The sequence below is a fragment of the Nomia melanderi genome, chromosome 1 (genome assembly GCF_051020985.1).
Source record: "Nomia melanderi isolate GNS246 chromosome 1, iyNomMela1, whole genome shotgun sequence".
Classification (NCBI taxonomy): Eukaryota; Metazoa; Arthropoda; class Insecta; order Hymenoptera; family Halictidae; genus Nomia; species Nomia melanderi.
The window spans coordinates 35,144,011-35,168,186 of NC_134999.1; the positions used below are offsets into that span (position 1 = coordinate 35,144,011).

The following is a 24,176-nucleotide window of genomic DNA, read 5'->3' on the forward strand; positions in this document are numbered from 1 at the left end:
TCCTGATCGAGTCGTCTCTAAGGAGAAATCGATTAAAACGAGTCGGCTCGGGGGGGGAGGGGGGGGACAGGAAGAGGACGGGAATCGATTCCGCCGACAGAGAAACGATCCGGCGGATTTTTGCCGGGTCTCGCCGGGAATCGCGCCGCGAGCACCCGGCGCGATTACCGATTCGTGGAAGATCGTATCCCCGGAGTATCGGCTGTCGCGCGAATAGCCGTACGTGCGAGTATCCACGGGCGAGAGAGGCGAGAGCGGTGACAAGCAATTAGCAGCGACAATTAGCAACGACGCGTTCGAGTCGGATCGTGCCAAGGATAATTGCGCGCTTATTCGTCGCTCGTCTACTTTCAATGACGAATTCGCAAACACTTTTTTGCGGCTCCCCGTGACGTTCACCTTCGCCGCGCGAAAGAAAACGTTCTCCCGCTGCGCTCGTTAGCTAACGCCGCCGCCGGCCGCGCCGATCGATCCCGGAGAAATTGCAGCTGCCGTTGCTATTGTTAGCCGGCGATTCGATTTCCCGTGATTCCGCGGAGACGAAAATACAAAGGCCGGCGGAGGAATCTTTGCCGATCGCGGAACAGACCGGCGAGCGCGAGGTCGCTCGCTCGCTCGCTCGTTCCCGCGCCATTCGAAATCAATTATCCGACGTCGGCACGACGTTCCCGAGCGCGCGGCGGCATCGCCGATGCGTTTAATGATTTCTCTTTATAAGAGTACCGACAGGTGCAATAAATTCAATCCGCGCGTCATCGCACGACTTTGACGGCTCGTTATTCGCGGCAACGTCCTCGACTGGATACGTCGCGTCGACGCGTTCCCGCGGCAGTCCGATCGGTACGTCTCACTTTCGTCTACGGAGAAGTCGGAGAACAACGGTGCGAAAACGGCGAGATCTATAGAGTGGCAGTTACTGAAATCATAATGGAAACAAATGTGTTCGACGCATTGTGTTCGCGAAGAATATAACGATCTCGATGTGTTATTCATATATCCAACGTGTAAAAGAAAGAGCAGGAAAAGTGAACATACTATAAGCTCAAAAACGTGGAACATTTATTTATCCACTTTATCTCCGTAAACATCCATTTCTCGCGATTAATACGTTCGCTACCGACGTCACATATTTATGACCTATACTTTACATACTGGAAATGAAGTTAATCCTGCAGATATTTATTAAAAATTATAAATTACGACATTATACTTAAGAACTCGATGACTCGTTTCCGTTTCATTTTTCTAATATTTTGTTCACATTTATTGGACGGAAGAAAACATAATTAAGGAGTCGTGGTAAGAACGTGTTAAAACTGGTTTTGTTCACAAATTACCTGAATGTTCCATATTAAATGTATAAACCTTTATTAATCTCTCCGTGCTTCGATGCAGTTTTCATCGAAGACAATGCACGTCTCGTTTTGGCAAGCTTCCCGAACCAGGTGTTCCATATTAGGTGCCGTTATCCTACATACGTACATGCATCAGCCCGCGAGCTACTCTGCTCAATCGATGCTGCGCCGGAACAATGCCGGAGAAGAGGACGCGAAGACGCGCGACCTTTCGCCTCGTCTTTTATCTCGTTGCCTCGGTCCCGCTGAAATCCGCCGGAGCCGAGGATCGAGCTTTATTTAGAGAACGAAGGAGACTTACGCCAGCATCCGCGTAGAATGCAAATCGCGGATTACCGTAAAGAAGGGTAACATGTGCGGGAGAGTATGATGCACCGGTCGCCCGTGATGCACGCCTCGCGGAGTGCGCACGTGCAGCTCGCCCGCGATTTACGAACCGAGACTCGGACGCAATAGGAACGATCGGCTCGCGACTAATAACCGCGTTACGGCCATACTCGGCGGCCGATTAATGCCCACTGTCTCGGCGCGTTGCTGGAATCTGTAAATTTCGCGTTCGGAATGGTCGCGCGTCATTTATCTCGGGCCATCGTTAAATCGTTTCGCTTTCCGAAAGCCTCGGAAGCCCCTTGATTAGACCTCTTCCCGTGTCGGCCTCGGACGGTCGCAAAAAGATCTCGTCGTTCGCAGGGTTACGTCCTAGGAACGTCTGTATCGGGAAAACGACCGGGTCGCTCGCGAAAGACACCGTTCCGACGCGTTTTCGTGCGTTTCGCCGGGTCGCGCGGCGTCGATCGACGCCCTCCGAAAATGGCGGACGCTTAGAGCGAGCCATCGCGACGATTCGTGGCGCCTAGACGTTGCCAAACGAACCGAGCGTTGCGGAGGAACGGTGTGCGTGTCGGTGCGTCGACGACGAGAGGCAAGGCCGCGCTTTCCAATGATAATTCCAGCGTTAATTAACGCGTCGGTCAAGGCGCGAATCGGCGAGAATTCCGAGCGCCTTGTTTCGCGGCAAGGGCCGAAACGAACGGCGTCGCCGGTTCGCGAACATTAAACGGCTACCGACAAAAGCGGCGCGTTACCTTTAATTACAGGCCGGTACGATTCCATCTTTGTGCGCGCGCTACTTTTGCGAATTTGTACGTGGCTGGTCGTGGCCGAGCGTCAGCCACGGTTACCCTTGACCCACCAAAAATTCATCGTACGCGATACGAATCGATATCGGGCGGCGTGACGCCTAAAACGATCCTCCGATCGGATCGAAGATTTACGTATCGGATCGGGTTGTGCAACGACGCTCGATTGCCGGTTCGAGTGTAACATCTCGACCGGCGCGCGTCGGACGAGAAACTATGCGGCGAACACGGTTCGATTCTCAGGGTTCGGATTAGAATGGGATCGGCGGCGGAGCTTTTGTCCGGCAGGAAATCTCGACGATGAATCATCCGCTTCACCTGGCCGACCGCTATTAATGCTCCCGTCTATTTATAGGATGAAAAGAAAACCGACGTTCTTGGAAAACGTCGCACCCCGTGTATGGAAAACTCGGATCCGCGCGGCGTCGGTTCCCGCGCCGGCGGCGAGCGCGCTCGTTTCAGCCGCGCGGTGTGTTTGTTCGGGAGGCGAACGATCACAGTGTGGATTGATTTGCGGCAATTTATTTCGCACGTTATTAAAATTAATACAGAATGACAGAAGTATTTACAGAAGATTTTGATAGCCATATATGCGCGATTGTTCTGACCGTAATTAACCTCGGTATTAATAACATTACTACAGCGATAACGTAATAGCAATAATAATAATAATGATAGTAATGATAATAATAATCGTAATGATAATAATAATAATAATAATAATAACTGTAATAATAATAATAATAATAATAATAATAATAATAATAATAATTGTAATATAATAATGATGATAGTTTGAATAAGTCGGAGAGCAAGGCGTGTGCGAGTATGGGAAATATATACCTATATTTATACGAACGGATAACAGATAACCGTTTGAAGACGCTCGGCGCGCGCCCCTGCGAGGCCTCGACGGACGAAAGAAACGCCACGAAATCGAAACGCGAACGTAAAATAATTAAATACGATATCGGGCAGACAGTAGAACGGAAAATAAATAGCAACTTAGCAACGAATCGGCCTCGTACCGGGGCGCGTTCGACCGGCCTCCGGCTCGCTCGGACACACGCCCTCCTCTACCGTAGTAGCAAAACTATATTACAGGTCTCTATGAGTTCCTTTGATTCTCGGTGGCATTCATGAATTCGCGCGACACCCACGCACTCGTTTTCGTTCCCCCCTTGTTTCGCGTTCATTCATTCGCTCGTTGTTGTGCACACCCTGCAAACAGGATATGGTTTACGTTCGGACCGCCTGTTTCGCGCTTTCGTCGTCGTGCGTCTACGGGTGACTCTCCGTGTGCGTCTCAAGAATTTCAACGAACGAACGCCAGTAACAATTGTTCCCGGGCAGAATATTCGCTGCAGGTCCCTCGATCCACGAGGCTGAACTCTACGAGGAAGGAACGCCGCGGAACGATCCGCCCTCGATCGGCTATCCCGGGCGAGCGCGATCGTTTCCAGGTTCCGCGATCGCGTTATCGCTCGCGCGGCTCAAGTTCCCCGAACGCTGTACCGAGGAACAGATGCTATATACGCTTCGTTCTGTCGACTGTGCGCGTTTCAAATAGCGTACGAGAAATGGAATTTTCGAATTGTATCATACGGACTTGACGCGCGATTTCGTCGTTTCGTCGTTTCGCTCGCGTGCTCGTTTCCTCTCCTCGAACGTACTCGTCTCGTTGCAGTGATCCGAGTGCTTGCGAATCGGGAACAGAAGCGAATTCGAGGAGAAGAACGATCAGCCGCGTTGTATTGACTAGCATTCACGAAGCGCTCCCTTCGACCACCGAAGTTGGCACTTCACAAGATGTTTTAAGCGTTCGCCGTGTCGCCTCGCGACACGGTCCTCCGCTAAGCTAATATATCCCTCTACCTTTCGTCCTCACGCTATCCCTTTCACCTCTCTCTCTCTCTCTCTCTCTCTCTCTCTCTCTCTCTCTCTCTCTCTCTCTCTTTCTCTCATCTCACTCACCCTATTCCTGTATGCATGTGTGTGTGTATATATTTGATTCACGGAGTGAAAAAGATCGCGACTTTGTTCGACGAGTGAGCAGTTGCAATGATATAATATAAAGTATATTTATATATATATATAAATATATATATTTATATACATATATGTATAAAGTCTCGCGAGCCAGACTCGTCTCCGGATGTGTTTCTCATTGGCTAAATTTGTTCGATATAAATTTACGGCAGTTGTCTCGACGCATCTGGACGTCGAAGGGGCAGTAGTTTCCGGGTGTGCGGCGACGCGCAAAGCTCAATTTCCCCGAGCACCCGACGAACCGCTTGCTTCGGTGGCGAATGGAACGCGTTATCCAGCTCCGACAGGACTCGCGATGTCTAATTAATCTCCCGCGGGAGACCGTATCGAACCAACGAGAAAAATTGAAGACGCCTAACGCTGGGTTTAGGCTCTCAATTTCGATCGATCGATCGACGCCGGGATCCCTTCCCAATCTTCCCTTGTGAAAGTTAAGGCACTTTGCGAACCGGAGAGGATTCTCTGCTCGTTCGTCGAATCTTCACTTACGAGCGAAATAAAATTAGGCACTAACAGTTTACTGTAAAGGCACCGAAGTCATCGAATTTAGACGTTCTCGAGATTCGCCGGGCGAACCTCCCAAGCGGATTCTGTTACTTAAATCGCGACACGACCGACCCGATCGCGAATCGGTCGGTACCGCGTATGGCTTAGTTCGGCGGATTGGTTCCTCGGCGCCGAGTCGCGCGCGAGACAGTTGGTAATTTTCGACGAGCGAACAGCGATCGACTGTACTCTGGAATTTCGAATAGTGTCTGACATATATCTGACATTTTCCACTTACGTAACGATCGCTGGCCTCTGAAATCGACTTTCGTTTCGCGAGCGACTCGGTGCATCGAGCGTGCAACCCGCGTTCTCCCTTTTTTCAGCTCGAAAGGACGGCCGGTCAGTCTATCGGTAATGGCAGACTACGAGCTGCCAGACGATGCGCGTCTCGCTCTCTCTCTCTCTCTCTCTCTCTCTCTCACTCTCTCGCGCGCAATCTATCGCACTCCATCGCGTTCTATCATTCAACCTGCTGCCAACCTCGAACCGAATCCCTCTTATTTACAACGTGGAACGATCTCTCACCCATTCTCGCGTTACCCTACGATAAAACACGGTCTACGCTCGGTCGCTGTTCATCGTTCGCTTAGAATCTCGATTGTCCGAATATTTACAATCACGCGTTACGAACGATCGGCACCCGCCACACACCCACACGCACGCATACCCTTTACGTATTTACACCGACGACGATACGTTCGGTGCAGCGGACGTTGCAACGCGTCGGAGGGAAGGAACGACTAGGCTACTCTTGGAAGAAAACGATTCCTTCGGAGAAACAGCGTTGCCTCGCGACTCGTATATCTTGGCACGCTCCGTCGATCCCTTCGATTCGTCCGATCGTGGACCGTCCCGACCCGTTGCAACGCGTGCACCGTCCAACTGTACACTGTACACCGTAGATTGCTATGTACAACGAGACCGCGATCTGCGAAACGATCGCGGACTCGAGCTCGAGGCCTGACAGTGGCCGAGGCACCTCGAGAATACCGATTTGGGACTAGACGCGCGTCCCCGTCATACGTCTACGAAGCTCCGTGAACCTGGAACCGTCGAATCCGTGCCTGCACCGACTCGCACTGCACTTCGCTGTACCTGGTGTACCTACCGGCCCTGACGGGCTCGCGGATCACCACGAAATTGCCGCCCCTTTCGCGGAGCGCTTCCAGCCCGGTCTTCCCGTGAACCGCGGGCGGACTCGAGAGCTTCGCGATCTTCGCGTTCGGAGTTTCCGACGTGAACCGGCTGAGAGCTTTGCTCACGACTCCGTTGCACTCCCTCGGCCACGCCCTCGGATGATGCTGATGATGATGCCTCTGCTCCCATCTGTCCGACGACACCTCGGTCGCCGTGAACGGGTAACTAGCCCTGCCCTGGCTCTTCCCGAATAATATACAATCCAGCGAGTCGTCCGAGTAGATGCTGCTCCGGTCGCTCGAGCTGTCCGTCGAGATCTCGGAGACGGTGTCGCTGCCGCTGTCGCTGCACTGCTGCTCCTCGCCCAGAATGAAGACGGGCGTGCATTTGAACACCTCCCCGGCGGGCATCGTGTGCGTCGCCGTCGCCCTTCTCTGCGTCACGGTGGTCACGGCGCTGGAGTTGCTGCTCGCGACGCTCGTGCGCATGGAGGAAGCGGGCTCGATTATCACGATCTCCGCGCCGGAAAACTTCTGCGCCAGCGAGTCCATGTTCCTCTTGAAGGTGTCCCTGCGGTCGGGGCTCAGACCGAACCGGATCGGCTTCGCGGATAACTTTGACTTCGAGTACAAGTTCTCCGTGTGCGAGGAGACCGCTCGCGTCGCCGTCGTCGACGACGACGCGGCCACCGACGGCTTCGTTTCCGCGACCTGACACGCGTTATCGGTCGCCGACCTTTGGTTGTGTTTCTCCGTGTCCTTCTTCGGCGTGGACGAGATCGCCGACAGCTCCGTCGCAGCGGCGGCGGACTTCACCTGCGACTTGGCTTCTTGAGGGGACGCGGTCGCGCTCGTGTTTTTCGTCTCCATCGCTGCTTGATCCAGCCCCGGGCAAGAGAGAGGCGGCTGAGGATCGTCGAACATGCTGAACCACGAGTGTTGCAGGCACTCGGTGACGGTCAGGCGCTCACTGTAAGGCAAACGAGGGTTCGATTAGAACGATCTTGTTCGTCTTTTTCTTTAGAAAGTATCTCCTCGCCGTGGACCGTGTATCTCGAATAACGCGATCGCCGCGTCCCGTCCGGTCGCGCCTTTCCGATCGGGCGACGTCGCGACTTCCGGCACGAGCCGTTGGATCTGCTGCCTTCGGTAACGGGTCGACTGGTTGCGCAACGTACGAAGACAGACCGGAGTGAACGGGAAACGACGGTCGAGACGACGGCGAGGACGACGGGGCGACGAGGAAGAGGGAACGGCGAATCCACAAGGTGCGAGGAAAATCGTCGAGATAGAAGGGAAAAGAAGTAAGGAGTAAGCGCGAGTTACGGTACGGGTACTCGTGACGATAAACCGAAGCCGCGACAAGATAAACCCGACGTCGGCGATGGAAGGGCGCGGATATTCCGGATGGGGACTTCCTCCCAGCTGTCCGACTGGTCGACGATAAGGAAATCTACGAGTTTTTCAGCGGAACTCGTTCCGCGCGTGCAACGTCCCTCTTCCCGTTTCGAAGAAAGTCGTCGCGCACTGGAATGCCGATCGTATCGCTTCCACGTACGCGTCCACCGATGCAGGAAGTCGAACGGGATCGGGTTTCGAGAGTTCGCAACTTCGGGGATGATATCGCGAGGTACGCGGAACGTTCGAGCGTCAGCCGCGGATCCGTGCCCGGCGAAATTTCCGTGATTCGCCAGCTGCCGGCGTTCACCGGGAGGACAGCGCGCGAATCTCGGCCGAGTATTATCGAGGCGCTACCGAGAATTCCGGCACTGGTTAAAATAATGCTTTCGAGGAAGCGTGTCGCGGGCTACCGGGAACGTTTACAGCTCGCCGTCGCGTTACCTCGAAGCGAAAGAAGATAGGCCACGACGAGTCGCAGGGCGACGCGAGGATCTCGGGAACATTGTTAGCCCGGCTCGCGAGCCTAGGCGTTATTTAGCTTCTAGGAACGAAAACGATCCGCCGCGTTACAAGACGAACGCGATCGTTGGATCGTGACGTTCCGACTGAAACGTCCGAGCAACGGTCCGTCGCGTTGTCCCCGTCGACCGACCGATCGGCGCCGGCTGAAGTACTGATCGGGTTGCTTACTTTGGATCCTTGATCATCAGCTTGCGCATCAGATCCCGCGCGTCCTCCGACACGTCTTCGAACAGGTCGTCGGGAAAGTCCAGCCGACATCTACTGATGTTGCAGAACGTTTCCTGCTTCGTGTCGCCGCCGAACGGCGAGCATCCCGTTAACAGGACGTACAGCAGCACTCCGACGGACCACATGTCGGTCGCCAGGCTGATCGGCTCGTAGTTTAGGACCTCCGGGGCTGAAAGGTGGCAAACAACGGCGCGTTAGAAGGATCGACGGAGAACTCGGGGAACGCGACGACGGGGCGGTGTACTCACCAACGTAGTCGGGTGTTCCAAGTATCTCTCGTATGTCCGCGCCGTGGCTGATGTATCGCGAGATCCCGAAATCGCACAGCTTCACGTCGCACTCGGGGAAATCGCCCGTAAGGACCAAGTTTTGCGGCTGCAAACGAAAAAGAGAGCACGGATTCAGTACCCGCGGAGCGTTCGTGCCGCGGCGGCGACCGATCGGACGCGATCCGGTGCACAGTACCATGTACGACTCTGAGATTCCGTTCGATCGAAACGAGTTCGCGTGCCCGACGCATAAACCCGGCTAAATCCTTCGGCCGAGAAGTAACCCGGACGGACGAGCGATCCCTCTAATTATCAGGGCTGAAGCACGAGGGAAGACGAAAAATTCACACGACTACCGATCCGTCCGTGTCAGGTTAATTATCCTAACGTTTACGAGTGCTAGGGTTAGATCTCGAGGCTACGGTAGGCTGCAATCGTCGCAGACCGACTTTTTGTCCGTAACTCGCGTTACGAGAGCACAGTTAGCGGTCGTTAAGCGTTTTCCAATGATTACGACCGGAGGTTAATTCAAAGTGTCGAATAAATGCCGATTCCTCGTTCGCTCGCAATTTCGCTCGCTAGAAATGCTACTCTTCGAAGATCTGACTTCCGATGATACTAACCCTTTGCACTCGGAAGTCTCGCTAGAAATATTCAACATTCTTCAATAAGTTATACCCGACACTTCTTGAAACGAACTGAGTGAACATAAGTTAAGAACCAAAGTTGCTACTTCAATGTTTCACATATTTACAGATATTAATATTAATATTCTGTGTAAGACTGCAATTTCGGTATACCGACTGGTGACGGAGTCACTCTCGAATGCAAAGGGTTAATCTCCTCGTTTCCGAGGTTTACAGACATCCGAGAAGCCAAATAGATTCAGTAGACACCATAAAGCTGGCTTTTTAGCGAAATGTCACCTACTTCGCCGATCCAGCACACCGTGCGACGGGACGGAAGCCGAACAGGGCGAGGGGACAGGCCGGCCACGAGGAAGGTATCGTAGCGTGTTGATTCGTTCCGCTAGTGGATTCGGTTTGCACGTTACGTTTCGTTATACCGAGTTACGAGTCGGACGTGACCGGACTGCGTCGACGTCCGACGCGAATCACGTGATTCAAAAGTGGCCGAACAACGCCGAGGTCGTGGAACGTTTCGTTCGTGGCCCGTTTCTCCTTTCAAAAGTTGTGCCGTTGATCGGTCGAGCCTCGTCCGGCGAGTCTCGGCGGAACACGTGACGGTGCTACCCTCGTTCCTTTCAATATTTTACGAGTTTCGGACCAGGGGCAAACAGCGGTCGTCCGTCTTCAGCTGAAAACAGCTCGCGACGAGACGAGTCGAGACGAGTCCGCGGCGGTTCGACGAATCCCGGAAGGCGTTCAATAAGGAACAAAGACATTTCCATAATTAGTCGTTACGAGGTTCCTGCGTCAGCGGCGCTACGCGATCCTCGACGAGAAGCCGCGGCGTAGGCGTCGCGTCGGGATCGATTATGGAGAAAATGATTGCGACGCGCGCACGCACGCACGCACGCACGCTGGCGCGATTCACCTTGGCAAATAGGATAATCGCGGGGGATACGCTCGTTTCCTCGTCGCGTCGGATACGTAAATATTTACCGGCGGCACGCGTCGATCGATCCGCGCGAATCGAGCGCGTTTTAGGGTACGAGCCTCCTCGTCTCGCGTTCGCACGGCCGCTTTCTCGGGGTGAACGATCCGATGGAATTCCCGAGCGAGGAATCGCACCGGCTAGACCGAACGTCTCTATCGATGCCGTGCTCTCGCGTGCCGCGTCGAACAACCTCCGCGACTAGGAAACTGTAACGGGCGAGCCTGCCCGTTCCTGCGGCTCGGTTTCTCGGATGTCGCCGTTTAAAGTGGAGCTCTCGCAAAAACTGCAGGAAGGACGTAAGCCATTAAATCAGGGTTAGCCGTCGGCCGGTGTTCTCGAAATAAGAGCGTAGCCCGAGGTTGATTCTCACGATGCGGCGCATCCGACGGCGACGGGCCGTAAGTCTTCCTCGCGGACGGTAAGCCTCAACGGCGGAGGAAGGTTCAGCGTCGAACGGACACCGCGCGGCGAAAAACGCTCGCAATTTCCAGGCGATGCGGATAAACGCGTCGATGAGGATAATTATAAGCGTCGCTCGTTCCGTACCCGTGGCGATCTCGATCCAGCCGATTCTTCCATTCCGGTCGCGTGGAACGCGCGGCTCGCTCGCCGGGCAGAGGAGATCGCGCGAAAACGGCCGCGCGTAGCTGGAAGCCAGAGAGCGCTTTTTAGCGAACGGACAACGAATTTATGAGGATCCGTCTCTCGCGTTCATTGAAACTTCCGGCGGTTGAGTAAAGGGGGAAGCGACCCTAGGGTACGCGCCGCGCAGACACGCAGCGCGATGCGTTCGTGTTCGCTCGTTGCGGCGAGCGTGAGCGTGGACGTGCGCGCGGCACGAATGTAATAAAGTTCGGGAGGGAACGAGCGAGGGAGTCGCGGCTACGACCGGCCGATATGGACGAGAGGAGGATTTATGCGTCGCAGAACCGTCTTTCGATCGATTTATCTTCGAGCCAACTGGTTTCCATGGAATCGCGATTATTTTCTCTTCACGGACAATCCGATCTCTAGAATTAAAAGCTTATCGGTCGTTTATTGCCGTTCGATGCGAGGAGTGAGAGCGGGACGAAAGGCGGGCTGCTGGTTTCTCCAGCGACGAATGAAACGTCGGATCCGTTTTCCCTGATCGAGCGCTCGTCGACGAACGCGCCGCGTGGGAGGAACGTTGCACTTCGAAATAAAAAGTACTTATAGTGAAATATAAATCTGGTTATTTGATCATTTCGGCGGTCCTTCGCGTTCCTGTTTCCAACAACTTTGTTGTCTTGGTTGATACTTTTGAATAGTTCATAGAATCGTTAACACTTCAGTAATTCATCCACATTTTTGTAATAATTTGCACACTCACATTCTGAATCAATAGACAAAGTTTCACTTTCCCCATAAGAGATACCTATCCAAGGGTAGTTTTTCATCTTACTAAAAGAAACTAAGATCAGAATCAAATTCTACGATCCCAATGCGCCTAGAAGCAGATGATTCCGTAACGATCGATACAAAAATAAGAGAAACAAGAATTTAGTCCGGGTTTTTGCGATTCTGGCCCACAGTGCCGTCGCCGTCGCTGTCTCCGGGCGGCTCGACGATCCCATTAACGGGCCGATGAATCGATTTCATCGAGAGCGCCGCGTCAGCTCGCCTAATGAACGAACCGGCAGACGCGTGCATCGATCGAGGGAGCGCGAGCCACTGACCACGGCTGAAATGGAATTCTCGGTACGAGACCGATACTCTCCGAGTGCCAAGGCTGGCTCGAGAGTCCATTGATGAATCTGTCCCTTTCTCTGCGGAGGTCGATCGCCTCGGTTCCCTAGAAGATCCCCCGTGGTCTATGGTTTCTTTGATCCGCGCGCGACGCGATGACGGTTTCGACGCTCCCGGCGATTTTAACTCGCCGCGACGGCGCGGGCATCGAAGCGAGAACGCGCCGGGACTATCGGCGATTGAACCGCGCTCGGTTTTGGCATCGTTGGAAATGCCGCGTTATTATCGCGTGCCTGCGAAGTCGACAAACCGTACAACCGGTCGTTTGCCCGACGTTCGGAGAGCGACGGCATTCCGCGAGTAGAAACGCTACTCGATTCCCGCTCTCGAACACTGCCGCGCGATAGCCGCGTCGACAAGTATTAGAAACTCTTTTCGCCGTAACGCGGATCCCGCATGAATCGGCGCTCGATGCGCTTTACGCAATCGGTTCCCGTCCATTTAATCGAATCGCGGTCTATAATTATCGGCGCGCGCTAGGTCGCGGATAGGAGGCCGATGCTCTAGCGGCGCGAATCCGATTTCGGCGGCGCGGCGCCCGAAACCTCGTGGCCGGCGTCCAACGGGGGCCTCGCTTGGAACCGGGCCAAAGAATCCGCGTGCATTTTTCCATTCATAACCGCGGGGATCTATATTTGGGTCAACCGCGTCGCGTGAATCCGCGGCGCGGCGCTATTTTCGGACGGGCCGGAGCGCCGTGTCGATACTCTTCGACTCTTCGCTCGAGATTCGTCCGGCAACGCGCTCCGAGGAGAGAGATCGGAGTGCGCCCGCGGAGAGGCCAAGGAACGGAGCGTCGTTCGTCGATTTTCCTTTCGAAACGGGCGCGAGCGTTTCCATTCGGCCACGCTCTCGCGATCTCACGCTCCCGAGAACTACGAAACGAGCCGGGGGATTGTGGGTCAACGATTGGCAGCCGCGAATTTTCGTCGGCGGGGCCCCGCGACTGCGGCGACGCCGGGAACCGCAGCCTAGTTACCTGGTTGCCGTATAATCGGGTCGTTTCGCGTACCTAGAACGGGCCGGGTTATCTTATCGGTCGGAAAACAACTCGATAATTCCGACGGATGCTTAATCGTCGCCGGTGGTATCGGAACAGAGGAGCCGATAACGGCCGGAGTAAAGGACGCCGTTCGAGCGGGGCTCGGCGCGCGGAAGATAATTTCACCGCGCTCCGAGAGCCGAGCGGTAATTTAATTGACCGCGATTCGACGGCTCGCGTAGAGAGCGAATTTGAAAGAGCGACGCTTCGCGGCTCCTCCCCCTCTCCTCCTCTGGGCGGCGTATACCTGGTAACCTGCATCCCGGTAAATTGCTATCAATTTGCGAAAGGCGGGTAATTGGGTTGCGTAACCGCGATCATAATTTGAGCCGCGTTATGGAGAGGAAAAAAGGAAAAGAAGGAGGAAGGCTGAAATACGCGACCCGCAACGCGTGTCGCCGGGAGAGTATTATTAATACGACTCGCTCGCCTTGGCTCACCCATATCGATCACTCCGATAATCGATAAACGCGTATACATGCGCGCGCGCCCGCGTACGGGTAGATCTACGCCCCAACCGCGTCGATCTCGCGTCGCAAATTGCAAATTGCGAATCGTCGATACCGCCAAATAAGAAAAACCTCTTGTCCCGTCGGTTAGCGCGCGTGTGCATCCAGCTTCGTGACGCGAGTACGAAGCGCGCTCAACTGTACATCGGCTGGAAGATGTATCGCTCCGCTGCGAGACTTTCAGCGTAATTTAAACCCGTTTTTATTGGCAAAATCGAGATTTATCGGTTGGCGAGGTAATTATGCAAATACGACGGTTCGTTTTCATTCTCCTCGCGGAATGAAGACTTTCCTCGCGGCCGGCTTAATTGAAAACCTAGGCGAGCCCGCGTCGCTTTTCTATTCGTTTTCCCCTGTATCATTTTCACGCGACAGAGACGGCGGAAACACATCGGACGGAGAGAAGATACATCGAGCTATTTCCGAGCGGAACGTCTCGCGGCGAGACGAGACTCCCTCGGGGTTGGTACAAAAATAATTTACTAGACGGCAGGAGCGCGGTGTATCGGCAACCGTTTCGGCGAAATTCCATCGCGATGAACGATTCTCTCTACGATCGTGCACGCTCCTCTTTCGCAGCCTGTCGGTGTACCGATGCGATTGTTTCTCGTCGGGAACAATGAGGCGACGCGTTACGAGACAACGAAACGTCGGAGCGTATCGCGAAAAAATGCGACCCCTTTTCCCCGGCGATCGAGGAACGCGCCGCGGCGCGCCGCTTTCTAGCGAATATTTGAATTCGCGAGAAAGTTGATTCACGAGGTAACAATGTGGTCTCGTCACCGAGTAACGCCGCGCGGAATTAACGCGTCTCTTTTCTCCGGTAATTGCGAGTCCGCGCGAACACGTTACCGATCATGCGACAGCGGGGGAGGGGGGGACAGCTGCGAAAATGGACGTTAACGATGCGAATCGCGTCGCGGAAATTTCGCGCTCGGCCCGACTTTTGGCAAAGATCACCGTATTACACGGATACTTTTACATAACAATTTAGGTCGTTCGCACCGACCGCGACGCGGAACACGTCCCGCCGCTGAGAGACTGCCAGCACCGCCTGAAACGTCGACGTTTCGTTGCCAAACAGTTTCTTTCTCTCCTCGATCCTCTCCCGGGGACTCTCTCGGCTGTTCACGGGACGATCCTAGGAGATATTAGACGCGGACAGCCCGTCTCGTTATCCGTGACGAGGCATCGGAGAAACGCGCACGCGTGCCAATTCCTGCCCGGGGTTTTTCAACTCCCCGGAAAAATCTCGATAAGCGTTATTTGCAGGAACGGCAATCTTTCAGCTCTTATCGAGCACTTTGTTGTTTTTCGCTGCCGCGAGATAAGAACCGAGAATACCGACCGCGATTCTACGTTCCGTCGAGCACGCGAATGCCCTCGCTTCCCAGACAATTTCCCCCGGGTACGTCGCGGCTTTCGAGGCTTACCTTGATGTCTAGATGGGCCACGTTCAGGGAATGCAGGAAGGCTATTCCGTCCAAAATCTGTCTCAGCAATCTGGCGACCTGTCGCTCGTCCGGGACCTCGTCTCTGTCCAAGATCATTTGTAACTCACCGCCGGGGGCCCTTCGGGGACAGAAAGAAACGCAACGCGGACGTTAGAACGGTCGAACCTCGTCGCGTTGCATTACATTGTTTGAAACTCAAAAATAGTCACGTTACGCATCGATCGATCCAATCAAACGCGAGCTACGATACTACAAAGTTGAAAAATTATCCTTGATAAATCTCAAGGTCCCATTGAATTTTCTGATAAAGGAAATTACTTTTCGCAATTTTATATACTGCTATGTATAGACGATAGAATACCATTTATCTTTTGTTTAAACAACCTTTTTGCCATGTTATCGTATACCTCTGAAAAATCGTGCTGCACAGATAACGATAAGATTACCGACCTCTCGTCCGTCATACTAATCAAGTTTCAACATCCTGAATTTCCCGAGCACGACTTCAAGAGTGTAAGAGTGCGCTTTTAAAATGGTATACTTCTGATACGAGTAGAACAGACTGATTTATTAAACACGTCACACTAGAACAGCCCTTCGAGTAATACTTTATTTTCCAAAAAATGTTCCGCCGGTCGAACTTTGTAAGTTAGGGGTAGATATACAAGAGCGCCTTTGTGTCGAAAGCTTACGATAATATATAATTTAGTTACAATTATTTAGGAGCGCTTAATTACAGTCGTGGCTATAGGATCGCTAAAATCGCGTTGTCTTAGAATTCATCGCGACGGCGACGACTACTCGGGAATACTTACAATTCGAGAACCAAGACCATTTCGTTGTTGGTCTCGAAGACCTGATGAAGCGACACCAGCCGAGAACAATTCGCCGCAGCATCCAGCACCGCGACCTCGTGTAGCGCTTCCGCCTTCAATTCCTGCGCTCGTCTCCGCTTCCTCAAGAACTTGGCGGCCCACTGCCTTCCGCTGGACCTCTCCCGACATCTCCTCACCGTCGCGTACTTGCCCCTGCGAACAGAAACGTGTCGGACGCTTTAGAGCGGACCGTTGCGCAAACCGAGATTACGAATTACAGCGGAAAGAAACAACGCGCGGCGCGGTGCGACGATCTCGGCGCCGGCGAGTTGGCCAGATATTTTTTTCCCCGGGGGACCGTGACGGGTAACGACGTTACGAGTGAAGTAACGTTCCGCGAGGAGATTGCACGCGTAAACGCTTTACTTTCGCTCTCCCATTAGAGACCAGACGGACGCGCATACATTCTCCCCGATTTTCTGATTACGCTTTAGCGCACAGAAGTCCCGTAGCCGTACGCGCCGCAATTTTCCACTCCGTAAACGACGAGCGATCTCAGCGCACATTGTAGACGCCGTTCGAGAACGATGCATCCCCGATACGGAACGGCCGGAGATCGGAGTAATCCCGTGATCTAAACAGCCTCTAGAAAGCGAAGTTGCACCGCGGCCGCGGCCGCGGCCAATGCTCCTCGCCGACCGACTCTTTCCATTCCCGCGACCGAGCCCGAACCGAGCCCGAACCGAGCCCGCACCCAGCCCGAGCCCCGTGGAACAACGGTGAAAGCACCGCGGCTAAGATCGTCGATCGTCGATCGCGCGAACCTCGTTTCCTCCGAGCGCGTAGACGCACGCCGGGATCGTGATTAGTATACTAGCGCGGACACCGGGGGGGAGAGGAGGTTGGGACACGACAGCCGACGCGTAGCGAGTACTTCTGAAACAAGTTTTAGGTTACAAAGGACAGATGGTCCTTTGAAGGGATCGGTCTGAACGCGCGGCGTCACCGGGCGCGTCGTTAAGCGGTATTGTTCCGAGGACGATACCCCATCGAGCGGAGACCTGGAACGGAACGGGAGAGGTCGTAGCACGCGGAAAGCACGCTGCGCGTCGCTTTAATTATCGGCGGACGTAAAACTGCTAACGACCGCCGTTGACTTTGTGGTCGGGAGAGTTTTACGGTGGCGTGCAGCCGTGAGATCATCGATGGAATTATCTATCGGTGGCATTAGCCTGGATCGGCGGGGCTTGCTCGGCGAGGCTCGCCGGCAAAAACTCGCGCGATACCTTCGGTGATAAAGTTTGTTACTGTTCGCGTGCGCTCGGCTTAGAGATTTTTGTAGCTCGGCCGGGTTATACCAGCAGCGTGTTTCTGTTCTGGGTATCGGCGTCGACACTTTTCACGGGATAAACTGGTTGCGAGACCGACGTCGCGGAACGGCTTACTCGTGTCTCGCGGACGAGCATCGAGAGCCTCGTCTCCGTCGAACGGGGACCGCGTCGCGTCGCGTCGCGTCGCGACTCGTCTACTTAGGTATGTAGGTTGGCAAACGCCCGATACGAGCCGCCGATCGTGGGCACGCTCTATCGAACGGACTCGGTTATCTCCGTTCTAATTGCAGACCGTTCCAGCGGCAGACTTGTCCGACGTTTCTTCGGCTGCGCGCCGGACAAAGGGGAGATACGAGATGGATCTCCGCGGGAGAAGAGAATCAAAGTTCGAGGGGACGATCGGCGGAGGAACGAGGACGAGCGTTTCAGGGAAAGCCCGCGAGAAAGCGATAATTGGCAGCCACGGGGACTTTCAATCGGTCGGGGATTTTAATTTCCGAACGACAATAACGCGGCGCGCAATCGTTGTCGACGTAACATCGAATTCACTGTTGCGCCATCGGATGGCGCGCGTTCCAGGAAGGTTTCTCTCGTCCCTGGATCCCTTCCAAGTTTTTCCGCTGGTCCCACGATTCGATTCGCTCTGTCCCGTGTGCGCGATCGGGGCGAGGAATGCGATCTCGCGCGGAGGAAAAAGCTCGATGCTCGTTTACGTAATCGTCGCGAACGCTAGGAAACAAGTTCAGAAGTCGAGGAAGTGAACGCAGCGGGCCGTGCTCGCTCGCTCGCTCGCTCGCTCGACTCGCGTCGTGGCTGCATTACTATGCGCGTGATCTCGATTTCCCTGGTCGAGCCCAGGTCGAACTCCCACGCTCCGTTGTTGTTGCCGCGCGTATGCACGATTCTCGTAAAGATCGCGCGTTCACCGAACAAATCGCATCCAGCTTCGAGCCTAATTTGTCTTGGAAATGCGATGCAACCGGCGCGTTGGGCAACGCGAGCGTTAGGCCTATTCTCGCTGGCCACCCCGAGCGAGTAATCGAATGACGAGGATGTTTCGTCGTGTTACTCCGCGCCGCGCCGCGCCGTACCGCACCGATTGCGCCGCAAGAAATTTAAATCGCGTTTCTCGCCGCGGAGAGGAGACACCTGCCGCGCGAGTCCCGGGAGTCGTCCGTTCCGTACAATTCCCTGGTCGCCGAACCGATACGTCGAGAGGACAGCTGCGCTGTGGCCAACAGGTGCCGCGCCGGAGCAAGGTCGAATCCTCTTCCCGGCCGTTACGAACAACGAACGTTTCCGATTCATCGATAACGAGACGATAAAACGTCCAGGAGTATCGGCTCGCTCGAGCGGCCGAGCGCGTTCACCGATGCCTCGATCCCTGCGCGCGATTCGTAGCGGAGAGGCCGGAGGAACTTTCGCGCGTTCGTCACGAGAAGCGCCGTCGTGACGTTAATAGGGTCAGCGCGAGAATCGCTCGAGCGAGATTAATGTTCGACTTCGGTGCGTCGATAAGGCCTCGGGATGCGGTGAATTTTAAGTAGCCGCTGGATTACCAGTCCGATCCAGGCAGCTCGCGCACGTCCGAGACAACGAACCCGATGCGAGGAGGCCTCTAACGAGGAATCAGCATCGCCGCGATATCCGAGTCCGGATATTTCTCTCAGCGAAAAACGTTCACGACGAAACACGAACTCGAGAAATTCGATTCGAACCGTCGAACCGTTTCTTCCACGATGCGCCGTGCAAGGACGGCCAACAAAAATCGCGATTTCCACGAGCGAATCGAAAGGAGAGGTGCTCGCGCAACGGCCTGTCGGTGGAAACCGAGCCTGATCTACGGGTTCCGACGAGAAATCGCGAGAGTCGGACGCCGTCGGAGCTCCGCGGTTCGGATTTCTCCACGAAAATGCAAAGTAGCTGTGTCGGAGGCGACCGATGTATACGCGCGGCTCGATTCCTCTAACGAGCTCGGCGCTCGTATCGGTCCGCGCGCTCGCCTTTAACGAGCGATCCCGAAGAGACGCAGCACAATGGTCCATTTGTCCGAAAAGCTGGCCAAAATAGAAAGATTCTAGTAAAAAAGTAACTCCGACGTTAGATTCCAGGGTCAAAAAACCTATGAAACGCGTACCGAATAACGCATTACTGACAAGGACACAATATTTCCGCCACGTTTTCGGGCAAATGGAGCGTCGCTCAACGTTCCGGTTCAATCGAAAACGTTGCTACGCTCTCAACCTTTCGATTCGCGAAATTGTTCCCGCGTTTATCGACCGATCGAAGAGTACCTCGGAGAGCAGAGTCGGCAGCCGCTAATGGTGGCCGCGATTCGTACCATTGGTTTTCGCGAACGATGGACCTCGAGCGCGAGCGCTCGACGCGTTTTCCGAAAAGGCGCGACGCGAAAACGGCTCGATTACGGGCGAAACGAAACGGTATTCGATTCGAGTGCGGTCGAAAGGGAAAAACGAATCGTCCGGCTGAAACGAGCGCTTCTTGCGACGATAAATCGAGCGATAGATTTACTGGAACGGTGTGCTGGTAAGAAGCGCTCTTCGAGGAGGTCTAATCTTCGCGAAGACGCGTTAAGGGGACGGGCTCGCGATTCCACGGCCACCTTCCGAGAACGAAACGGAGGAACGGATTATCGCGAGGGAAGCGACGACTTCGCGAGACGACGACGACAACGGAGAAGCGGGGAGGCGCAACGCGATAGTTCTCGCGGTGATCCCAAGATTTGCCCGGCACCGCAACGCCGAGACCCAATTTTCCGCGCCAAGGGACAAGTCGGAAGGCGGGTCGAAGCAGCGGCCGATCGAAGAAGCGGTCGCCGCGTTGCTCCGTTTTCCGGGAGCCATCAACGTCGCACCGAGCAGCGGTCCGGATTTACGAGCTCCTCGAATCGCGAGCTAAAGTCGTTGCTCGCCACGCCGCGGCGTGTCTCGAAAGTGTACCGAGCAGGAAACTGGACCGTTCCACGGTCGTGCTTCTCCGCTCGAAGAAACTCGCGGTCGCTTCCTGCTCTTCAATCTCCGCGACCGATACGTTCGACGGATAACCGACGAACACCGCGAATCGGTGGGAGCACCCAAAATTTCGTCCTGACACCTTTTCTATTGACATCTTAGCCTTTCTAGCTTCTGCTCAGACTTTTACCTTTTGTATATACCATCTGTAAACCTCCAACTCGTCGCAGCGTTTATCGTGCGGGTCTACCAGGAAAACGTGTCCACTGATAAATCCACTGGTAGATCCACGAAACGCTCTCTTCCTCTCTCTCTCTTTGAATCTTTTGCAGCTCCGTCCTCCTTTCATAACATTACAGCCTGCTTTATTTTTCGCCGACACGATATGCAACTCGCACTGGCGACGAATCGTCCGAGATCGACTTTCGTCGTGTTTAACGTTTAACGACGCGACGCGATGGTACTTTCACTGTGTTTGTCTCTCCGAACCGACCGCGGCAACGTATCATTATTATTATCTTCCCAGAGTCGAGGAACCTCCGGAGTCGGGGCGAGATTTAAAGCGTAGTTAGGACCACGTCCGCGGCGTTCCCGCTCGGGGAAATTCTCGAACGGAACCACGGGACCAGTTCTCATGGCCCGTTCGGCGGGCTCTCGCGAGAGGTTCCGCGGATGATCCGCTCGGCGGGCATCGAGTCTAGAGAGGATTTTCGCCGCGGAATAAAGTTCTAACCGAGACTGAAAGCGGTAGTCTCCCGAACTCCATAGAAAGTGTACACTTTCACCGTGATGTCTCCTGTGCCACGGTCCGTGTGACGCGCGACGAAGCGCCCCTTTCGAGCTTGCGCCCATAACACTTCGAGGCGTACGAGATGGCAACCGTGCGGTCCGGCCGAGACATTAACCAGCGGAGATCCTTCGTCGCGAATCGTTTCACTGGTCGTTTCTCTCGCTGAGCGGCGTAAGCGGTGTCTCCGTGTTCCACGAAGACGCGGCTTGGTCGAAAGTATGCCGGAATTGGTACCGCGCGAGCGTTTTGCCTGGCGAGCCACCGAAACGAGAAGTTTGTCAAGTTTCCTGCGGTGTCTTCCCACGACCGAGAAACGGCCGAGCCGAGGACCAGCGCTGAGAGCGGACGACGCGTTGTTTAAAACTACCGAGCGTAGTCCCATTAAAACTGTATACCTAGCGTTGTGGAAGATCAACGACCCAGGGTCAAGGGAAGAGGCAGGGAAGTCGAGTAGAGCGTTAAGTGCTCGTTGCCCTCTAGCGTAGCGTGGCAGACCAGGAAATCGGTGCGCGAACACCGGGACCGAAGGAGTCCGCGTCGTCCTACACAACCTTGTGTATCCGTCGTCCTTTAAGGCATCCATTAGCTTCCTAACTACTAGGCACATCGGTCGGTCCGACGACCCCGCTTGTACCGGGCGACCAGTCGACGAGGAACCTTCTTCCAGCGCTTCTCGGGAGCTTAGCTTTTTTACTTTTCTTACCGTTCCGTCTTCTTCCGCCGCCTCGCCTCGCTTCGCGGTTGTCCCGTGTCCTCTCGGTTCTCTCCTCCTCGCCGAGCATCCAGCAACCCTCTCGTTCCGATAGCGACGTCCGACGCAAGGGTCATCGACACACGCGCTCGGAGACACTCCGCTACGCAACGGCGTTGCTCGGTTATCGCGGTTACACCAGCCTCGGCGAGCCGCGATCCTTCCGATTTTTCCAGTTATCCCCGACTGTTGGCCCGACGGCTAGATCGATCCTATCCTAGGCCTATCGTCGCAGGGGTGGCGCCGCAGGAGAGGATCGCGGAACGTTGCGCAATCGGCTAACGAGCCGCGAAGGCGACTGGAACGAATTTCACCTCGTGCTCGTAGCACCGGCTCGTTGCAGTTGTTGCAGTTGTTGCACAATGGGGATTTGCATGCGAGGCTACACCGGAGCGGCCGCGCGGTGGACGTCCCGGGCCGGCGCGGCTACCCGCCGCGTCTACCGGGTATCCGTTAATTTCTTTAATTACCAACCGAGCCGTGCATAATTAATGGCGGGGGCCAGAGCAAGCGAGACGCCTCGGTTTCCGTGTTGCCGGCCGCGAGGGCTCGTCATAACGAGATAAACTCGGTCATCGCGTGGCATCGAGAGTGCTCCTTCGTGAATTAAGTGGTTCGCGTGGAATCGAGAGCCTTTCGAGCGCGAAACATCGTCCGACCAGGAAGCCTATAAAAATGTCTGCGAGGCGAGGCGCTCAGCCGCGACAGTTTACGAGCGGTCTCGCGTGTTCCGTGCGCGTCGCATAATTATCCACGTCGAACGACGGAACATCCTCCCCGAGAGCCGCCCTCTGGTAAAACTCTCGGACTCGCGTGAGAAAGCTTTCGTTTTTTATCCCGAGAGGTCCTGCCCGGGGACTCGCGAGCGAAACGGACTTTCCTCGAGTTTCGGAGAGGCCGGGTTTCGCGTCGCGGTTCCCGGTTCTCGGCCAATTACAGTGCACGTCCATCCCCGATAACGACGCTGTTTGCGGGACCTTACCCACCGCGCGGATTACAGTTAATCGCTGTCCGAACGATGCCAATTAAAGCAACGCTACCCGTCGCGCAAGAAATCCGAGGCAATCATCGGGGACCTAGCGTTCCGCGGAAGCTTCCAGCCGGGGAGAATATCCGCGGAACGTCGCGGATCTTCGCGGCTCGAGCGCACGAACGCCAATTACTCGAAACACGACGATATCGCGCTACCGTGCTCCCCTCGGCCTCTGGAGACCCGAGCCGCGCGGACAGCACACGCTCGCGGCCAACGGAATCGCGTTTTCTCGGGCGAGTTCGCAACCTTCCCGACGATTACCGGTTCGTTAACGCGATGGGGCCGCGACTGCGCGTATTGCGGCGAGTGTACGCACTCGTTACGCAATGCCCGCACTCGATACGACTTGCGGCTGTTTGCGGCTGTCCAGGATGGACCGAGAAAAATCACGCGAATATCGTGTCGCGATCCAGTCGCTGCCATTTCAAGTGTCACCGGTCGAGCGCGGATACGTTTCGCGGAGACGACGGAGGTTCGTCGAACGTTCGCCCCGCTCGTGGCCGACGACGCTATGGTACTTGTACGCCTAGGCTCGTAGCAAAAACCGCCTCGGAGAAGGAGACAGAGGGAATACCCGATGACACGGAGGAATGGTAATTTTCTGTGGCAAGCTTGTTTTCTGCGCGAGACAGACTGTGACCCTTGGCCACGGTATTCCTCCAGCTTTCGATTCTTCACGGATGTCACGCGGGAGAACAAAGGAGCTGCGGGGCGAGCTCTTAAGCAGGCATTTGGATTCCGTGGTCCGCTCAGGGTCGCGCGGAGAGGAATTCAGCTACCGTAATGTCCCGCGAGCGGATCGAAAAAGCAACGAGACGCGCGACTCGACGATTCAGCGATTCAGCGACCGCGAGCCACGACGATTCCGCTCGTAAAAATGTGTTTTGCCATGCGAGCCCGCGCTCCGGCTAGGAGGACTCTTACAATTTTGCCGGGACGACTGCATTCCCGCAAACCGCTTCGAATGGTTTCATTTGAAACCTCGTGCGGTCGACCGCCGCAACTTTTATCGCTGCGCCGGGGATGGCCGTTGTTGCGACGCTGAACACGAGCCAGAGGATTTTTCGAGCGACCCTCCGCTCGCGTAAACATGCGCGCGCTTTCCAGCTCGATTTCGTCGTCGCCGACGGTCGACCAGCCACGACCGACGAGGCCGCCGCGTATTCGGCTCGTCTCGAACCGTTCTCCCAGCGGGATTTTTCCGCGCGCTGGAACTTTCACGCGAATCGCTCGCGGTCTTCCTTTATCCTTCTACGCCGAGCGGACCGTTCCCGTCCTCGTCGGTGTCGTGTTCCTCGTTTTAGCGATGCGAGTCGCTTTCGTCTCGCGATCGGATCTACGAGGCGCTGGAACACAACGCGAACACCGCCAACGCGTCCGGGGCGTTAAGAAACCGACGGTTGCGCTGGCGACTGTTGCCGCGAGTTAGCTCTGTCAGCGAGTG

General features: G+C 55.1%; 1 protein-coding gene across 6 annotated transcripts in view; it reads right to left on the minus strand.

Annotated features, from left to right (window-relative positions):
• Positions 1 to 3,244: 3,244 nt before the first annotated feature.
• Positions 3,245 to 24,176, minus strand: part of LOC116426899 (uncharacterized) — a 117,241-nt gene continuing 96,309 nt past the window's right edge. For 4 of the 6 annotated variants that reach the window (XM_076365785.1, XM_076365773.1, XM_076365776.1 and 1 more), the window contains 5 exons: positions 15,856 to 16,068; positions 15,020 to 15,158; positions 8,628 to 8,754; positions 8,320 to 8,548; positions 3,245 to 7,198 (listed from right to left, as the gene is read on the minus strand). In XM_076365785.1, coding sequence (XP_076221900.1) covers positions 6,118 to 7,198; positions 8,320 to 8,548; positions 8,628 to 8,754; positions 15,020 to 15,158; positions 15,856 to 15,875 — 1,596 coding nt within the window. In that variant the 5' untranslated portion in view covers positions 15,876 to 16,068 and the 3' untranslated portion in view covers positions 3,245 to 6,117. Of the gene's footprint in view, positions 7,199 to 8,319; positions 8,549 to 8,627; positions 8,755 to 15,019; positions 15,159 to 15,855; positions 16,069 to 21,343; positions 21,571 to 21,651; positions 22,131 to 24,176 lie in introns of those variants that run through there. The other 2 variants (XM_031976534.2, XM_076365770.1) reach the window with 2 other exon arrangements.